The 19388-nt window shown below is 47.3% G+C and overlaps 1 protein-coding gene across 2 annotated transcripts in view; it reads right to left on the bottom strand.

The window, feature by feature from the left end:
* GDI2 (GDP dissociation inhibitor 2) overlaps window positions 1–19388 on the bottom strand; it is a 312370-nt gene that overhangs the window by 83036 nt on the left and 209946 nt on the right. For both annotated transcript variants that reach the window (XM_085653570.1, XM_085653569.1), the window contains exon 8: window positions 14867–15038. In XM_085653570.1, the coding sequence (XP_085509696.1) occupies window positions 14867–15038 (172 nt within the window). The remainder of the gene's footprint in view (window positions 1–14866; window positions 15039–19388) is intronic.

Below are 19388 nucleotides of genomic sequence, written 5' to 3'. Positions count from 1 at the left end.
GGATACATTTGAAGTGAAGTGTGAAGTCTTATTTTCGTCGTGCTTAAAATCAACACTTCTCACATGATATAATCTAAATTAAAAGCATAATGTTACATGTATTTTGTTTTTAATAAAGCATCTTAGGAGTTCTCCCTGGCCACAAACCATGCCAGTAACTTAATTTTACATTAGTCAAATTATGTTCTCGGTTCCGTTTTGTGGCCAGGAACAACGTGGAAGGTACACTATTTGTTTTAAAAAAAAATATGCATGTGAAACGCTGCTTTAATTTAATGATTCATTTAAAGCAGAGTTTCAGATTGATTCATTACTTGCTCGAAGTACTGCGCATGTTTTATTTAGATGCCTCGAATAACGGCATTCACAGGCATCTATTTAAAAAAAATAGAAGCTCCTCTTGCCCACATACCTGCTGTCTGTCTGGTTCTGCTTAAGCTGGCTGACACTGCATCTCCTGTATTGCAGCATGGAGATCCAATTATGCCTTCAAGGCTGCTGCTCCGGCCGCAAAAATACACAGGATCCTAGAACGGAGACATGAAGCAAAAGGCGCGCATTGTGGTTCTCAGAGGACAGCAAACACTGCCCATGCGCTGGCCGACGTCAACCACTTCACCCCACCCTAGATAGACTCAAACAGTAGCTGGTTCCTACGGCGGGAGACAAGCAGCTGCAAAAGACCTAAAAAACAAACAAAACGACGATGATAGGCTACTAAAGTGAAAGTTAGGACGCGAGCTACTGACAGGGCACCTGCGAGCTACCGGTAGCTCGCGATCGACTGGTTGGAGACCCCTATTCTACAGTCACCGGTTGCGCTAGATACTCCCTCTGTGCATCTGATAGCCAGGCCAACGCCACATCTTCCAAATAAGTCATAATTTCTGATGGTGCGGCCGTTTCTCGCGACGCATAAAGATAACCGTACGTGTTCATAAATGCTCGTAATATGCCCTGTGTATCATAGTGAGATGTGCCATCATCGTCTTTTATAGAAAGTACCATATGCGCCTTATGCCCCGCACATATTTTGCTTGCCAGAGAGCGTCCCAGTCTGCCCCCCTCACCATATGTTCGTGCTATGTGTCGTTTGGAGATATATTTGAGTTCGTCCTCTGCAAAGTCTTGATATTAGGACAGAACTGTCCCAATATCACTGAGGATGGACATGTTATGTGTCTGTTCATATTCTCGTTCTAAGACACCTAATCTACACTCTCGCTGTGTGAGTTGAGCTTGGATGTCCTGGAGAATGCCCGCATGAACACTACTACAGACCCCACAGATAGTAGCTTTAAATGCATCCCATAATAAGCTGGGATAGTCTGTGGAGGCCTGATTGAGAGCAAAGTAATCAGTAATCGCATGTGCTATGGTATCTGAATATAAAGGGTCCAGTAAAGCTTTAGCATTAAATCTCCACACATAAGGTGGTAGCGTGTAATGAGGAAGTTCAATACTTAGCAGCACCGGTTTATGACCGGAAAGTGTTTTGGGCATGTGTCTAATTTGCTTGCTCCAGTTCATGATCTCCTCTGTCCCTATCCAATAAACTATTTGAGACCAACTACTGTGGAATGGTATGTGGCTTCCCTATGATGTGGGTAGCGTGCCCTCCAGATGTCTACCAAGTTAGCTTAGTTTGCATCACAGTCACCGCTTGCCTATGTGGCTCTCTAGAGGAATCCGATCTGTCTAATTGCTCATTCAGTGATAAGTTAAAATCCCCACCTCATAGTAATGTCAGATCAGGTAGGGCCTCCAGTTTATTCCATAGCGATTTATAAAACCCAGGATCATCCACATTTGGGCCATATGTATTGATTATGCCTATGCGATGCCAGCGAAGGATCCCCATGACTATAATATACCAGCCCATGTCATCAGCTACGGTATGCTCTATGTGAAATTGCGTTCCTTTTTCACTATTACCACACCTCTAGAGAAGGAGGAGTACGAGGATGTCAGTCTCCTCCGCACACCTACTCCCTATTTTGCTTTTAGTAGAAAGGACCATGTGAGACTCCTGCAGGAGTGCTATATGCATGTGTAATCTGTCCAAGTATGCAAAGATCTGGCGTATCTTTTTTTGGGTTATTCAACCCCCGGACATTCCATGACAGCAGATTAAGTTGTGAGGGTTGTAGTCTATCCATCTTCGCTAGAGTGAACTACACATGGCATATGATCTCGTTAAATATGTAGGCCTCGGGTGTTCACTACAACTAAGTAACACGGTGTTGGATGATTGGATATAAAAGATGTGGAACATTGTAGTGCAATGCAGTTTAGGTAGCTTGTGAAACAACAAACATTTCCCACCCTCCCACTTTGGCATCCCAATCCCACCAAAGCCATTCCCACCCACGCCAGCATTGATAACAGAACGAGAACTGTGTTTTGGGGAGCTCCCTCGTGGGGGGGTGCTGGAATCCACCGAGGACACGCATCAATATCCACCTAGGTAGATGTGGTCAGGTATTTCGCTATCTAACCGGGTGGATTGATTATGCTACTTACCAGTATGCATCTGTTCTTGGCATGTAGGGCTACTGACATTCATATCTGTGCATAGATAGCCGCCTAGTGTTGGGTCCGGATGATTGCACATTGTTGTCCTGGAAGAGTCTTCGAAGTGTCACGAGATAGGTGGCTCCTCCCCTGGACTACAGTGCGCATGGGCATCCTCTCCATCCTTAGATTGTTTTTCGCCATTGTGGCAGTGATGTAGTAGATATAGGAAGTGATGACCATGCTATACAGAAATTCTGAGTGCTGCAGCCGCGACAGGCGCCGGGGAGGAGGGTGAGCGATATGAATGTCAGCAGCCCTACATGCCAAGAACAGATGCATACTGGTAAGTAGCATAATCCGTTCGAGGCATGTGGGCTGCTGAATTCATATCTGTGCATAGAATATATAGCAGTACCTCCCCTAGCAGCGGCTACCTGTGCCAGCTGCAGCAGTCTGAAAAAGAGTTTTGAGAACAGCCTGTCCTACAGCTGCCTGCTGTTTTGAGTGTACATCTACACAATAGTGTTTGGTAAATGTATGTATAGTGGACCATGTGGCTGCTCTACATATATCATGTAAAGGAATGTTTCCCAGGAAAGCCATGGAGGCCCCTAACTTACGTGTTGAGTGGGCCTGTGGGGGAATCGTTAATGTGCGTTTAGCCTTTTGATAGCAAATTTGAATACATTTAACGATCCATCTGGCTATACCTGCTTTGGAGATTGCGTTGCCTTTGTGTTGTGGGGAAAAGGCGACGAAAAGTTGTTTCGTTTTCCTAAAGTTTTTAGTTCTGTCTATATAGTACATGAGGGCTCTTTTGACGTCTAGTGTATGGAGCATCCTTTCAGCGACATTTTGTGGATTCTGAAAGAAAACAGGCAGTTCAATGGTTTGATTCATGTGGAACTGCGATATTACTTTAGGCATGAATTTGGGGTTGGTACGCAGTACGACCCTGTTTGCGTGAACCTGTATGAATGGCTCTTGAAGGGTTAGTGCCTAGAGTTCACTAACTCTTCTCAACGAAGTGATTGCTACTAGGAAAGCTACCTTCCAGGTGAGGAATTGAATCTCACATGAGTGGAGAGGTTCGAAGGGTGGACCCATCAGTCGGATGAGGACCAAGTTGAGGTTCCACACTGGTGCTGGTGGGTGTCTTGGGGGAATTACTCGTTTAAGTCCCTCCAAGAAGGCTTTGATGGCAGGCACTCTGAATAAAGAGAGGTGCTGCCTGTTTTGGAGATAGGCTGCTATTGCGGTTAAATGGATACGTATTGAGGTGTATGCCAGATTGCATCGGTATAGGTGTAAGAGGTAACAGATTATGTTTTGAGTGGATGCGTCTAGCGGGTTAATGTCATTGTTATTACAATAAATGACAAATCTCTTCCATTTGGCTGCATAGTAAGCTCTGGTAGTGGGTCTCCTAGCTTCCTTAATGATCTCCATACAGTCAGGTGGCAGGTTTAGGTAGCCAAACTCTAGGACTTCAGGAGCCAGATTGCCAGGTTCAGCTGTTGCGGATCTGGGTGCTGAATTTCTCCATGGTTCTGCGTTAAAAACGCAGGTTTGATCCGCAGCCTTTGATGCGGCACCACGGAAAGTTCCAGAAAGGTGGTGTACCATGGCTGGCGTGCCCATGTTGGAGCAACCAGGATGAGTGTCAGTGAGTGCTGTCGCAGTTTGCGTGCCACTAGCGGTATCAACGTTACAACAAACAAATAAATGATGGACGGAATGCTGACAATGCAGACATTCTCCCCCAGTCAAGAGATCTGGGTTAAATCCATCGTTCTTTTGCCCACTACGCCACCCCAGTTCAGACATGGCCATATGCAAATCAGTCTTGACCCTGTGCCTCATGGGAACAGTCCAGCCCGAACTGCCAAGCCAGGTCTTCCCTGGACCGGAATCAAGCATCCTAGGACCGGTTTCTGGCTATCAGCCGTCATCAGCCAGGATAGCTTGACTCCAGTGGCGTAGTGAGCACGGGTCCCACGTCTGGGAATACCCATCCCACTTAGGGCGAAAAGCGTTACAACAAACAAATGATGGACGGAATGCTGACAATGCAGACATTCTCCCCCAGTCAAGAGATCTGGGTTAAATCCATTGTTCTTTTGCCCACTACGCCACCCCAGTTCAGACATGGCCATATGCAAATCAGTCTTGACCCTGTGCCTCATGGGAACAGTCCAGCCCGAACTGCCAAGCCATGTCTTCCCTGGACCGGAATCAAGCATCCTAGGACCGGTTTCTGGCTATCAGCCGTCAGCCAGGATAGCTTGACTCCAGTGGCGTAGTGAGCACGGGTCCCACGTCTGGGAATACCCATCCCACTTAGGGCGAAAAGCGTTACAACAAACAAATGGACGGAATGCTGACAATGCAGACATTTTTGTAACACTAGCGGTATCAACGGCGCTGGGGGAAAAGCGTACGCAAATCTGCCGGACCAGTTCATCCATATCGCATTGCCCTGCGACTGTGGATGTGGGAACCTGGCGGCAAAGCTTTGGCATTTTGCGTTTTCCTTTGTGGCGAATAGGTCTATTTCTGGATGACCCCACTGCTGGAAGTATGGTTGGAGTACTGATGGGTGTAACTGAGCAGATCCGCCATCTGGTTGTCCTTGCCTGGGAGGTGTTCCGCCATGAGGAATATGTTCCTCTGAATGTCCCACTTCCACATGCTCTGAGCCAGATGAGACAACTGTGGAGAGTGTGTTCCTCCCTGCTTCTGTATGTAGTACATGGCAGTCATGTTGTCCGTCCGGATCAACACGACCTTGTTGCACAGGTGTACTTTGAATGCTTTCATAGCCAGGAAGGTTGCCATCAGTTCCAGAAGGTTGATGTGCATCTTCTTTTGTTGTGTAGTCCTTAGTCCCTGCACTGTGTAATTGAGTACATGGGCTCACCAACCCTGGAGAGAGGCGTCCGCTGTCAGTATTATTTGTGGAACAGGCTCTTGGAACGGTCGGCCCTTGCAAAGGTTTTGTGGATTTCACCAATGTAGAGAGTTGTATGCCCGACCGCTCACCAACACTAGGTCTTTTAATTGCCCGTGAGCCTGATTCCATTGACGTGCTAAGCACTCCTGAAGCGGGCGCATATGTAGTCTTGCGTGTGGGACTATGAAAATGCAGGAGGCCATCATGCCTATCAACTGCATGAACACTCGCGCAGGAAGGGAGTGTTGGGGTTTGAACTTGGAAATCAGCATTTGCATGCTGTTGATCCTCACTAAATTTGGCTGAGCTGTGGCTGCCAGAGTGTCTATGGTCGCACCTAGGTACTGTTGTACGTGTGCGGGTTGGAGATGTGATTTCGGGTAATTTAGTGAGAATCCCAGACTGTGAAGAAGGTGAATGGTGCGGGACATGTGGCTGGCACATTGCTGGGCTGACTTTGCCTGAACAAGCCAGTCGTCCAGGTAAGGGTAGACGTGAATGTGTTGCCTTCGTAGATGTGCAGCCACGGTAGCTAGGCACTTTGTGAAAACTCTGGGTGCTGTTGTCACTCCGAAGGGGAGGACTTTGAATTGATAGTGCTGCCCCTGAATGGTGAACCGGAGATATTTTCTGTGTGACGGGTGTATGGGTATGTGGAAATACGCATCTTTGAGGTCTAGCGTGGCTAGGAAATCTCCCTGTCGGAGGAGCGGGAGAACCTGCTGTAGGGTGAGCATGTGAAAATGCTCTGAGAGAATGTAGTGGTTGAGGGGTCTCAGGTCTAGGATAGGTCTGAGTGACCCGTCCTTTTTTGGTATTAGGAAGTACAGAGAGTACACCCCTGTTCCATGCTGGTGTACGGGCACGACCTCTATTCCGCATTTTTGCAGCATACTTAGCACCTCCTGCTGTAATAACGCTAAGTGCTCTGAGGACATAGGACGGTGCCTTGGCGGTATGGTGGGTGGAGTGGAGGTTAATTCGAGACAGTAACCGTGTTGGATAACATCTTTGACCCACCTGTCCGTGGTGATGGAATCCCACGTGGACAGGAACCGCTGGAGCCTTCCCCCGACAGGTGTTATGTGGGCGGGGGGAAGGGAGAGGGCGTCACTGTTTGTTCTTGGGGGAGGACCTGGTATTGCCGTAACCACGTCCTCTGCCCTTGGTGCTGGAGCCACGATATCCACCTCGGGTGTTTTTATCGTAGGAACTCTGTGTGCCCCCTTTATTGTAGGTTTGCTGTGCCCCCTGTCCTCTACCTGCACCTCTATTTCCGGGGCGACGAAAGGAGCCACTACGAAATGTTTGCGTTTGCAGAGCCCCCATTGACTTCGCAGTGTCCGTGTCTTTCTTTATCTTTTCTAAGGTGGTGTCAACCTCCGGTCCGAATAAGTAGTCGGGGTTGACCGGCTGATTGAGGATGTTATTTTGGACCTCAGGTTTGAATCCGGAGATTCGTAACCAGGCGTGTCGTCGTAGCATGACGCTGGTGTTTATTGCCCTTGCAGCAGTGTCTGCGGCATCCAGTGCACACTTGATGGATGCGTTTGTGAGCAGTTGTCCCTCCCTGATGAGGAGCTCCGCTGCCTCTTTGTACTCGTCTGGCAGGTGTTGGAGTAGGGTCTCTAACGTGTCATAGTGTGAGCGGTCGTAGCGAGCTAGGAGGGCCTGTGTATTGGCGATGCGCCATATGTTTGCTGCCTGGGCTGCAATCTGTTTGCCGGAGGTCTCTAGAACCTTGGACTCTTTGTCCGGGGGAGGAGCATCACCAGTTGTCTGAGAGTGTGCCCGTTTGCGAGCATTGGCAACTACAATGGAGTCCAGAGGCAAATGCTTCTAATGTACGTGGGGTCCCCAGGTGCGGGTTTGTACTTCTTCTCGATCCTGGGGTTTATTGAAAGCAATAGGCTGGTCATGGCCAACATCATTGGTATTGGAAAGGACTGCTCAATCCAATGTTCAGATGCATCTGCACTATGAACTGCTTTGAATAATCTGGTGCTTTACGAATGAGTGCCGAGCACATCGCTTCCTTCAGGGTGCCAAACTTCTTTCGACAGCTCACTGACCAGTTTATCTTCATGGGCATATTCTCGGAGTTAAGTTCTGTGAGGGGTGCCACAATGGTACCATACCCGTTCACAAACCTCCTATAGTACCCAGTCAAGCCAAGTAATGCCCTGACTTGGGTCAGGGTTGTTGGAGCTTCCCAGTCCAGAATTGTCTGGATCTTGGGTTGTAAAGGTTGAACTTAGCCTCCACCTACAGGGTGGCCCAAATATACAACTGTGTGCTGCCCTATCTGGCACTTGATTGCCTGGATAGCGAGGCCTGCACTCTGCAGAGCCTTCAGGACCTTCCCAAGGTGGATCAGGTAATCCTGACAAGGTGAACTATAGGCAGAAATATCGTCCAGGTATTCTGCACTAAACGTTTTCAACCCAGAAAGGACTGTATTCACCAACCTCTGGAAGATGGTAGGGTCATTCTTTAATCCAAAGGGCATAACAGTGAACGGATAATGCCTATCTGGGATTGAAAATGCTGATTTCAATTTAGCTCCAGGGGTCAGACTAATCTGCTAGTACCCTGATAGCAAATCAGGGAAATTTGGCTGCCCCCACCCTGACAATTACCTCACCAGCTTTAGGAATTGGGCGTGCATCTGTCTTAGTTACTACATTGAGGCCTCTAAAGTCCACACAAAACCTCAGCTCTGAGTTTCCACCCTTGGAATGAGGGTTTGGGACTAACATATCTGGGCTAGCCAAGGGGATCTCGCATGGTTCAATGACTCAATTTCAGCATATTGCGGACTTCAGCTCTGATGCTCTCCTTAACTTGATAAAAATGTCTATATATTTTGTTTTTTACAGGTGTATAGTCTTCAGTGTCCACAACATGGGTACACCAAGTAATTTGACTAGGGGTTAGGGAGAAGAGCTCAGCATACTGCTCCAGGACTTGCCTGCAGTCAGCTTGCTGTTGGGTAGTGTGTGCGTCTGGGAAGACAACTCCATCTACTGACTCATCCTTTGGACTGTGGAAGAGGAGGTCAGGGAGACGGTCATTCTCTGCTTCCTGATAGTCATCAGTGACCATGAGCATAGTCACATCAGCTCTGTCAGAGAAAGGTTTTAGGCAGTTAACATGGATAACCTTGTGAGGGTTCCTGCTAGGGCCTAGGTCTACCGGATAGGTGACCTTAACTTTCCTTCCAAGGATAGGATAGTGGCCACTCCAATTGTCCTGGAGGGTCCTAGGTGCCACAAGCTCCAAATCCCATTACCTCTGCCCTGGTTGGAACTTCAGCAGTGCAGGCTTTTGGTCATATTTTCTGGAGCTCTTAACCGGCCTCAAGGTTTTTGGATGCTTTTACCCATGCACTCTGCCATACTTGAATGTAGACCAAGTACATAGTTCATAATGTCTTATTTAGGCTCTGAGAGGTTTCTCCCAGCCTTCCTTACCTATACACAGTGGCAATCAAGGGGAGACAGCAGTGCGTTTTGGTTTGTTGCCTTATTGTTTGGCAAAGGGGAGGGGAGTATAGCTTTAATATATGGTGTACTGCTAGGAGACAGCAATGTGATTATAGTTACCATGTACGAAAGGGGTCAAGCTAGGGTAACGACGAAGGTAGTGCTTCAGATAGGTTTATTTTTTGTCCTGTCTACGGTATATTGACACCCCCAAGGGGTATGTTACATGACATATAAAACGCAATAAAATGTGTTTAAAAAAAAAAAAAAATACACAGTGGCTCCCATACAGGATGTCTAAACAGAAGTTGAAAGGGACTGAACCCTTCTCATTTCTCAGATAGTTCTCAGAAGCAAACAGCAGGCATGGCAAAAAGACATCCCATCTCCTTCTGAGACTTTCAGTGAGTCCGATAATAATACCTTTCATGGTTTTGTTGAATCTTTCAACTAAACAATGGATTTGTGGGTGATACGGTGTAAGTCAGTCAAAGTATTGTTTATTTAGACCAATAGTCTTTAAACACAATTACACATATAATCACCTTAAAATTATTAACAATTTCGACAACATTTGTAGCCAAGACCAATACAATTTAAAAATACCCAGTTATACAAATACCACTTCATTACTTTTTATATTTAAAAATAATAAAAAATTGTCTGTGTTCAAATTTAAGGTGGAGTACCCAAACTGACTTTTTAGCTGCATTACACCCATTATCAGATTAAAATATATATTTTCAAATATACATGAAGATTTCTAAAATTCCTCTGCTGAAATCAGAATGATCATGATTTTATAAATCAGCAGTTATATTTATACCACTTCATTTCTCATTATAGCTCCTACTATAAATTACCTAAACACACACTTCATCCTGAGGGAATTCTACAGCCTGTGCTGGGTTTGTAACTCCATATTTACAAAATAATGGGCATCAGATCCGTTTTCACAATGGCAATACTTTTAGGCAATCCACTAACATGTGCGAATATTGCATTACACATGTACAGTTCCCACCAGGTTGGATCATTTCCATTTTTTCATTTGTACGATAGTGGTTGACACCAATTCTTATTCTTAGAATTTCACACCCAAGCCAGCGATTTGGTAAAATATCCAGATACTGAAAACAAACTTCATTCTGCCAAGAACTTGCAAGTCACACCACATTCTTTCCACATTGCCTTTAGGTAGCTAGATATGAAGTTACTATCTCTGTCCGACACCACCTCCTTAGGGACACTCACTCTTGTAAAAATACAAGAGAGGGCTCTGGCAACTGCAGAAGCAGTGACAGTCCTAAGGGGTATAGCTTCAGGGTACCTGGTGGCATGATCCACTACCACCGGTATGAATCTGTTCTGAGGATCCAGGGGGCCACCAGCATCAACCTCAACCACTGGAAGTGGAATTAAGGGGGCCTTTGGGTGGTTACCTGCTTTGCCACTGGCTTGGCAAATGTGAAAAAATTGAGTTCTGTTGCAGTACCCCGCCACTTTTTGCCTGGCTTTTGATGCAGCTTTGACTGTAGAGTACTGGGTCCCTGCTATCCAGGTTCGCAGTACCAGTGTTCTTTCCCTAAAACTGTACAACAATTGTCCCTTCAGGCTCCCTGTGAGTTCCCTAATAAATGGTAACTGGGTATCTAGGGCATTGGGACCGACGAGGGTCCCCTAGGGACCCCTCGCCTAGGCCACACAGACTACCACTGAACCATGCATGCCCTGGTGCAAACAAAACGACAAAGTTGACATGGCACATGGCCTGTCTGCCATGCCAACTAGCACTGCCTAAGTATAGGTAAGTCACTAGCAGGTCTTACAGCCCTAAGGCAGGGCGCACTATATCCCAGATATGCCCCAACAATATTTAAGGCTATTCTTTGATATTAAAGTGCAAGGGAAGCCACAGAGAGAACATGGGTTGAAAACTAGACAACTCGAGTTCCCCAGAACCATGATGGCTTCTCAATCCAGGAGTGTTTGGTACCAAACTACTCCTCTCAATAAACCCACACTGATGCCAGTGTCAGACTCACTGAAACATGTACTCGGAGAGCACCTCAAAGTTGCCCTCTGAAAACCTACCAACCCTGGTGTGGTCTTGGACTGGCTATAGGCAGCCTACCACCACCAGACAGGTTTCTCGACTCCTGGGTGGACAGCCTCTTCTCTCTATGGCCAGAAACAAAGCACATCTTGGGTAGAGGTGTCACACATCCTCCCCCAGGATGGGTACAGTGCTCGAGGGGGAAACTTCGAAGGCCTGCCACCTATGTAATGCGAGCCCAGACTCTGCTGCTAGCAGCAGATGGCAGCCCCTGGTTCATACCCTCACTTTTGGCAGGAAGAATGGGAGGTGTGTCCACCTTAGCCAACTACCCCTCCAAGGTGCAGGAGGCGAGGTAAAGCACATCTTTCAGTCCCCGCCATCTTGAAGATGGAGGGACTCCTCTAATTAGAATTAGGACTATGCCCCCTTCCACAGGTGGGTGGCATAGAGGGTGTAGACACCCCATGTAAGGTGCCCAATGGCCCTACATGTCATCCCTTAAAATGGCCCTAAATCTAGTATTTAGGTAGCTCCAAGATCCTGAAACTAGTTCCTGCTGCCCTAAAAAGGAGGACTTAGAAAACGCTGTGGAGCGAAGACCTTACTGACTTGGCCCCAGCTCTACCGGCCTGTCTCCAGCTTCAAACACCCTGCAAAAAAGACAACACCTGTCCTGCAGCCAGTGACCTCCAGAACCAGGGAAGGACTGCCAGCCTTTGAAGAAGGCCAGAGCTCTCGAGGACAACGGCTCGATCCACAAGAAACCAACTATAAGGACTCTGGTGCCCTCGGTGAACTACGAGTCTTGACCAATCTGTACCGGACGCCTTCGGCCTGTGTTCAGGTGGCCCACTGATCCTGAAAAGGTTACCCAGCGATCCAGATCCCCAGGCCAGCGCTCCTGGACTCCACAACACCTGCAGTGTGAATCCACAGGCTCCCTCCGACCATGACCAATTCCAGTAAGAAAAACTAGACATCAAAGGAGACCCCTGCACTGAAGCCCCTGGGCCTTGGGAAGCTCGGCCAACTGTGTCCCTACGACCTACAGCCGCTCAACTTACCTCTGCTGTGGCTGATTTCCCTCATGCAGCCTCCAGTTCAACGCCTGCTGCATATTTGTCCAATCAAGTTTCTCCACTGAAAACAATTGGGCGCTCAATGCTAACTTGCACCCTTCACCCTGCCGCCCCTGTGCCGCTGATGGTGTTATGTTTAGTGCTTCTTTGTGAACCCTCCCCAAGCTAGCTCTAACCCCCAAAGCTTGGCCCCTGCAACCAATCTACTTACCTGCAAGCAGTGTGGCTCGAGCACACCCAGTATCCATTTAAACGCATTGGGCCGAACTTCAATTTTGACCACTGCACCCGGCCGCCCCTCTGCCACAGTTTTTGTACTCACCTGACCCTTGCCGCTTGCTGACCTTTGGTCCAGAAGACTGGAACTATAGGTGTAATACTTACCTGTATAATTGCATTATTGTTTTCCTCAATAAGATAACATTGAACTGCTCAGAAATTGTCGACTTTTGAAAGTAAAAAGTATTTTTATTAAAAAAAAAAAAGTACTTCACTTATTGCGAAGATCTTGGTCTTAAAATAATGTACAAAGCTTATTTTTCTAAAACTGGTGTGGATCGCCTTTGAGTCGTGTGTCCATTATTGGTCAATGTTGTGCAATAACTGTCTTACACTCCTTGTTAGGCCTAAGGCTGCTTGCCCACGTTACCACTAATAAGAGCACTTTGGGATTTACATCGAGCCCTGGACACTTTTGGGGAACCCCTGGACTCTTGTGTACGGTAAAACCTCCTAGTGGAATACCATATACAGACGTGAGAATTAGTTTTTTCAAATTCTATAAATGGTTTTTCTTTAATAACCTTGCTGGCGTTTGACAAATTTGCCTAATGCATTAAAACAAAAAAGTTCATCTTCATTGGCTATTTCATAGAAAAGTTTGCAACGATCTGTTAAGCAGGAGGCAAGAAAGAGGGGGGTCTGAAAAGTGTGATTCCCCATGTTAATTCCCCTAGAATACTTTAATCCCTGATAGAGAAATAAAACCACTGAAATGAATTACACCAAATTTGGCAAAAAGTTAAATCTTTAATCAGAAAATGTGCTATCAGTGATTTGGTGTCAACATGTTCAGCCGTTTTCAAGAAATTAATGTTTAAAAAGGTGCACTGGATGGGCAAGACGGGTTTATCGCAGGTAAAAAGTTAGATATCTGGACCATTGGTGTCCAGATAAACTCTGATTGGCCCATCTAAAGTGGATGGGGGAGGGATCCAGATTGGCTGGCCACAAGATGGCGGATATTTTGCATCAGCCATTACAGGACACTGTATCAGAGTCCTGAAAAAAAAAATATGAAAGGCTACATTAGAGGGCAGGGTGTGCACACCTTGAGCTCCAAGGCCATGTGCGGGCGTCCCAAAGGAACACTCCCTCTCTAGGTCAAAGTGGAAAAAAATATTTTGGGTCATGAGTGCTGCAGTGCCACAGTGGCAAACCATGTGATACTGAAATACCAGTAATGTGATACAGATAAAACATTTTTTTAAAAATGTGAAGCGAGTGGTAATAGACCACACCGTTCAGCCAACTGCCACTGACAAGCCATAGGTTGGGAGCACTGGGGGTTGGCCAACTTAAGTGGGTTGGGCATAGGGTTAACCCACAGCTCGTGGCTGAGGACTGTGTGCAATGCGCCACATATTTGGGGTTAAGCGTAGATTCTGGATGTGTGGATCAGGGTGTTGAGCAACAATTTGGGGGTGGGGTGCGGCGGCAGGGTGGGCGCAAGGCCTGGCATCTGCCAAACCCAGTAGCCAACTACTGCTGTGCACATTTGCAGCTGGCAGGTAGGCTGCTGGTTCAACTTTGAATATGATCAATAAACCCAAATTCACCAGAAAAAAACACAAGTTAAAGTGACGTTACAGTTCGGAATGGAAGAAGAATCTTGGTGTAAGTAAAAAAAAAAAAAAAGCACTGAAAAAAAATCCTAGTGTTTTAGTGACATAGTTAGGTGTGGAAATTAGATTTGAACGAAGGTTTAAAAACTGAAAAATTGAAATTTGCCAGATATGCACTGCATAGGACAGGAAAACTATTCCGGATTCTGTGAGAAACTGACTCCCAAACAGTGCGCATCCTTTCAAGCTGGGCATGTGTGGTATAAAACAAAGAATGAAAAAGCAGTTCCTAGGGAAAAAAAGTGTGCAAAGAAAGAAGGTGCAATTAACATCCCAGTGTGGAGAAGATGCACATCATCTTCAATGGAACATGTAAAAAAATTAAAATAAACTGAATGATGCTAATAGGGAATACAATCAACACAGCCGTAGTGCGCATGAAGGCCCAATCACAGCCACAAGTTCGTGTTCTTCAAATCTGAAACGGGAGTGTGTGTGATGACTAGCAATACCCAATCTATTGGGGAAATGACATCGACTGCACACACGTAGCAGTAATCACATTATCCAGACTCGCTGGGCAAAAATGTTTCCACGCCATAACTAAATTTTTAAGATGCGTTTCACTCTCCTAGTGACAGATCAGTTTCACAAAAGGAAACATTTATATAATGAGTCAGAAGACCTTTTGTAAATACGGTCAGAAAATAGTTTTGAAACAAACTTCAAGCACTCAACAGAAACCTGAAGAGAACATACAATGAATTGCACCCAGTTAGTTCCCATTTCAAACCTCTATTTGCATGCAGCTTTTAAAACTTTAGAAAATGGATGCTTGAGCATACTTTCCCATTCCAACAGCACACTTACACGAGTAAGAACAGTTTAATTAATATGAAGGGCTTACATTTAAGAATCCAGAACCTTACCAGATTTCCTGTTAACTTGATTTTGTGGAATGATAATCTGGCAAGAGTTGGCATCATTTGTGTTCTTTATTGGGTGGCTCAAGATACATATCATTCTTATCACCTGCCCAACTTTTGTGACTCTGTTAGGGACATAACTGGGATCACATATCAACTGTTTACAACGGGCAATCTGCAAAAAGAGCAATGGGGAGGGACAACCATAGTAATTAAGTCAATTAAACTACAATGACAAAGTGCATATGCCTGATAACAGCAAAAACACTGTTTTTCAAATGAAACAAGAAGTAACCGTGAACAAGACAGACAAGCCGTGTAGGAAATTTTTCATGTTTAGTACTAGAGTCATCTGCAACTTCATAAACAAGCTACACATCCTTAGAATTGATCATGTCCAAATCATTCTTTGAAAATGTATTCCTTTCGGAGAGCTGATAATGGAATACAGTGATATGGGCTCACTTAGTATGCAACTTTTGCTACAGCAATTCAAACATGTTAAGATTCTTTTACATCACTGCCCTGCTATCTGACCTGCTGCAAAGTTCAGCCTTTAAGAGTGAAGTATGTAAGGAATATTTGTTCAGGTGGTGACTAACATGCATGCGTGTCGCCAAGTTGTTCGAATCATTCACAAATTGGCCTTGATGTATACAGTACCAGATCAATAGCGATCATAAGACAAACCCCAGAAGAAGCACCAGTAATAAGATTGGAAAACATGAAATGTAGTGCATATTGTGAATCCAGTGTAGAGAGTTAAGTGATAAGTTTATATTGAATAAGGGAAAGTGTATTCTCCCAGGAAGAGGATTCCCAGTATCGAAAAGGAGTTGGATACATTTTCGGATAAGAAAGGTGTAATGGCTAGTTGGCCGGCTCTTATGAACAAGTTACTTACCTTAGATAACAAACTTTCAAATGGAAACATACTCTATCTAAACAGAGTTCTCAACTTGTGAATATTCTTCAGGTATCAGACGAGATTCGGAAACTTCAAGCAGTACTCCTGTGTGAGGGGAGGTGGAATTGTGTGGATCTGTACCAACCTTGTTTCACTCTGGAAGTGAACAGAAGAGCTGTACATTAGCGCCACCCATGCGCATGGAGGTCAGTTCTTTTTCAGGCTGCTCGCATCCTCAGACACCGAGCTGATCAGCAGATGTGCAACGATATATCTGTAAGAGACATTAGTTAGTGAAAGATTCCTTACCTTAGAATATCACCAGGCGTCAGACTGGATCTGGAAAGTTTTCGTCAGCAGTAACCCTGCGTGTCGGAAGGTGGCGTCGTGCTGCTCTGCGTCCGTCGCTAGCATCGTAAGAGCCGAGATGACGCCACAGAGACTACTTAGGCACCACCCATGCACGCAGACGTCAGTTCTGTACACTACTTCCTGCGCCAGGAACGTAGAGCCATGCAAGAAACTGACCACTGGTGCCATGAAACTAGGGCCCTGAAAGGGATGACCTTAACCCTAGAAATCAGTTCACAAAACTGGGAGGATGGGTGGGGCGAAAAGGAATCCATCACTAACTAATGTCTCTTACAGATATATCGTTACATAAGTAGTAACTTGTGCATCTGAAAGTGACACATTAGTGATAGATTCCTTACCTTAGAATAGATACCCCAGCAATACCCCCCGGAGGTGGGTCTGCGAACCAAAATCACACCAGAAAGTCCCGGAGAACCGAACGACCAAAGAAGCCGTCTCTCCGGACTCGGCTGTCTAGTCAGCAGTGCTTGGTAAAAGTGTGCAGCGAGGCCCACGTAGCTGCCTGACAGATGTCCTGCAAGGGAACGCCGCGTCCCAAAGAAGTAGTGGTGGCCGTTGCCCTGGTAGAATGGGCACGCAGCCCCACAGGAGGTTCCTTCTAGCCAAAGAGTAACAGGCTTTAATGTTTAGACGGACCCAAGAGATGGTCTTTTTGTGCACGGCCCGACTTTACTGGGCACCCACGTAGCCAACCAAAAGTTGGTCAACCACCCGGAACCGCTGTGTGCGCTTGGTAGAACGAGCTCGCACGTTTTGGGTCCAGACGATAGAGCATCTCTTCTTCTTTTGAAGGATCCGGAGGCGGAAAGAAGGTGGGCAAAGTGATGGTCTGCCCGATGTGGAAGGGCGTGACAACCTTGGCAAGAAAGAAGGACGAGTCCTTAAAACCACTCCGGATGAATGGAGAGAAAAGGAGGTTTAGAAGAAAGCCTGGAGCTCACTCACTCTTTTTGCAGAGGTGATCGCTACCAGATAAGCCGTCTTCATAGTGAGAAGACGTAAAGGACAGTTATGAAGTGGCTCAAAGGGCACACACTTCAGGTAAGTCAAGACAAGATTTAAGTCCCATTGAGGCATTAGGAAGGGTACGGGAGGAAACGTGTGTAATGCCTTTCAGGAAGCGATTAACAATTGGGGACTTAAAAAGAAAAGGCTGATCTCGAGGCCGTATTAAGGCGGAAATGGCCGAGAGATAACCTTTGATAGTGCCCAGAGCAGAGCCCTGCTGGCCCAAAGAGAACAGAAGGACCTTGGAAAGAGTGGCAGCAAGGGTATCCACAGCCTTTGCTGTGCACCATGTCATAATTCTTTTCCCCATCTGCAGGCGCATACTGTCTCAGTGAAAGGAAGTCTGGCTGTCAGAATAATGTCACAGACTTCGGAAGGAAGGTCGAAAGTTGTCAACTGTTGCCGCTCAACCTCCACGCATGGAGGTGGAGGCTGGACAGGTTCGGGGGGAGGACCGTCCCCTGTTGCTGCGACAGAAGATCCTCCCGAAGAGGCAGTCGAATTGGGGGAGTGATCGCCATGCTGAGTCGCACGGGATACCAGTATCTTCGTGCCCAATCCGGACCCACAAGGATGACTCTGGCCCGGTCGCGCCGAATCTTCTTCAGCACAAGTGGTATAAGCGGAAAGGCCGCAGCTCCACTCGTGATGAAAAGCGTCGCAGAGCGAGTGCCACCTCGGAAATTCCAACACGCAGAATTGATGACATTGCGCGTTCTCTTCGGTGGCGAAGAGATCTAACCAAGGCTCTCACCACTGCAGAAAGAGACCATGCGCCACCTCAGAGTGAAGACGCCATTCATGAACCATCATGCACCGGCGGCTGAGTTAGGCCGCTCTGGCGCTCAGAGAACATGCCAGGTGGTGAACCACCAAGGGAATGCCTTGATGTTCCAGCCATGTTCAGAGGCAGAGAGCCTCCGGACAATGGGTCCACGATCCCACCCCGCCCAGTTTGTTGCAAGACCACATGGCGGTGGTGTTGTCTGAACACCTGCACTACACTTCCCCGGACAGAGGGAAGGGCCATTGACCCAATTGCGATGAGTGAGCCACTATTGCAATTTTCGTGCAGCGCCCTCCGAGATCTGGACGTGATCGGCCAGGTTGCCCAGATGCTGTGCCCACTGGAACTTCAGGTCCCACTGCAGAGCCCGCATATGCCACCTGGCATGGTGCACAAGCAGGATACAGGAGGCCATTAGGCCCAGGAGCCGGAGGGTCATCCTGACTGAAACCCGGGATAGAGGCCGAAAGATTGGAATCGCAGCCTGAATATCCCGACTCGCTGCACGGGAGGATAAACCCGAAACTGCATCGAACCCAGAACTGCTCCGATGAAGGGGAGCGTCTGAGAGGAACTCTGGTGCGACTTCGGCAGGATGATGGAGAAACCCAGCAAATGCAGGAGGTCGGCCGTAGCCTGGAGGCGGGAGACGACTGCCTGAGGCGAACCCCCCCTTCAACAAACAGTCGTCGAGATAGGGGAAGACTGGAACGCCTGAGCTGCGCAGATGAGCTGCGACCACCGCTATCCCTTTCGTGGACACCCGAGGGGCACTGGTAAGGCCGAAGGGGAGCATGGCAAACAAAGTGCTTTAGGCCTACTGTGAATCGCAGGTAATGCCGGTGGGCCGGCCGGACGGGGTTAAGAAAATATGCGTCCTGCAAGTGCAACGCTTCGATCCAGTCTCCAGGGTCGAGGGCAGCCAAGACCTGAGCCAACATCTTGAACTGCTCCTTCCAGAGGAAGCAAGTAACATTCCTGTGGTCCAAGATGGGACGCAGGCCCCCTGTGTCTTTCTTGGGGACCAGAAAGTAGCGGGAAGAACAACCGCGTCCCACTTCCGGCCCAGGAACATGCTCGATGGCCCCCTTGGCCAGGACGGCCAAGACTTCTTGCTGGAGAAGCGCAAAAAGGGTCCCCTGACATGCGGTGGAACTGAGGTGGCATGGCTGGAGGGGCATCTCGAAGGCGAGGGAGTAGCCCCTTTGGGCGACATGCCCCGGAGTCCTTAAAATGCTCCAGCGCACCATCCGCCTTATCGCCAAACAGGCGAGTACCATCAAACGGGCATGTCCATACGGGAACTTTTTACATCCCCTGAAAAACCAGTGGACGACGGAGGGCCACTGTTGTGGAATTCGCCCTACACAGTGAGTCCGCGGTGGCTAGTCCACACCTAATGGCGAACTGTGCTGCATCTTTCCCCTCAGCAACAGCTTGGGAAAGCA

Source organism: Triturus cristatus, chromosome 4_1 (genome assembly GCF_964204655.1).
Source record: "Triturus cristatus chromosome 4_1, aTriCri1.1, whole genome shotgun sequence".
NCBI lineage: Eukaryota > Metazoa > Chordata > Amphibia > Caudata > Salamandridae > Triturus > Triturus cristatus.
This window is presented reverse-complemented; position numbering and strand designations above follow the sequence as displayed.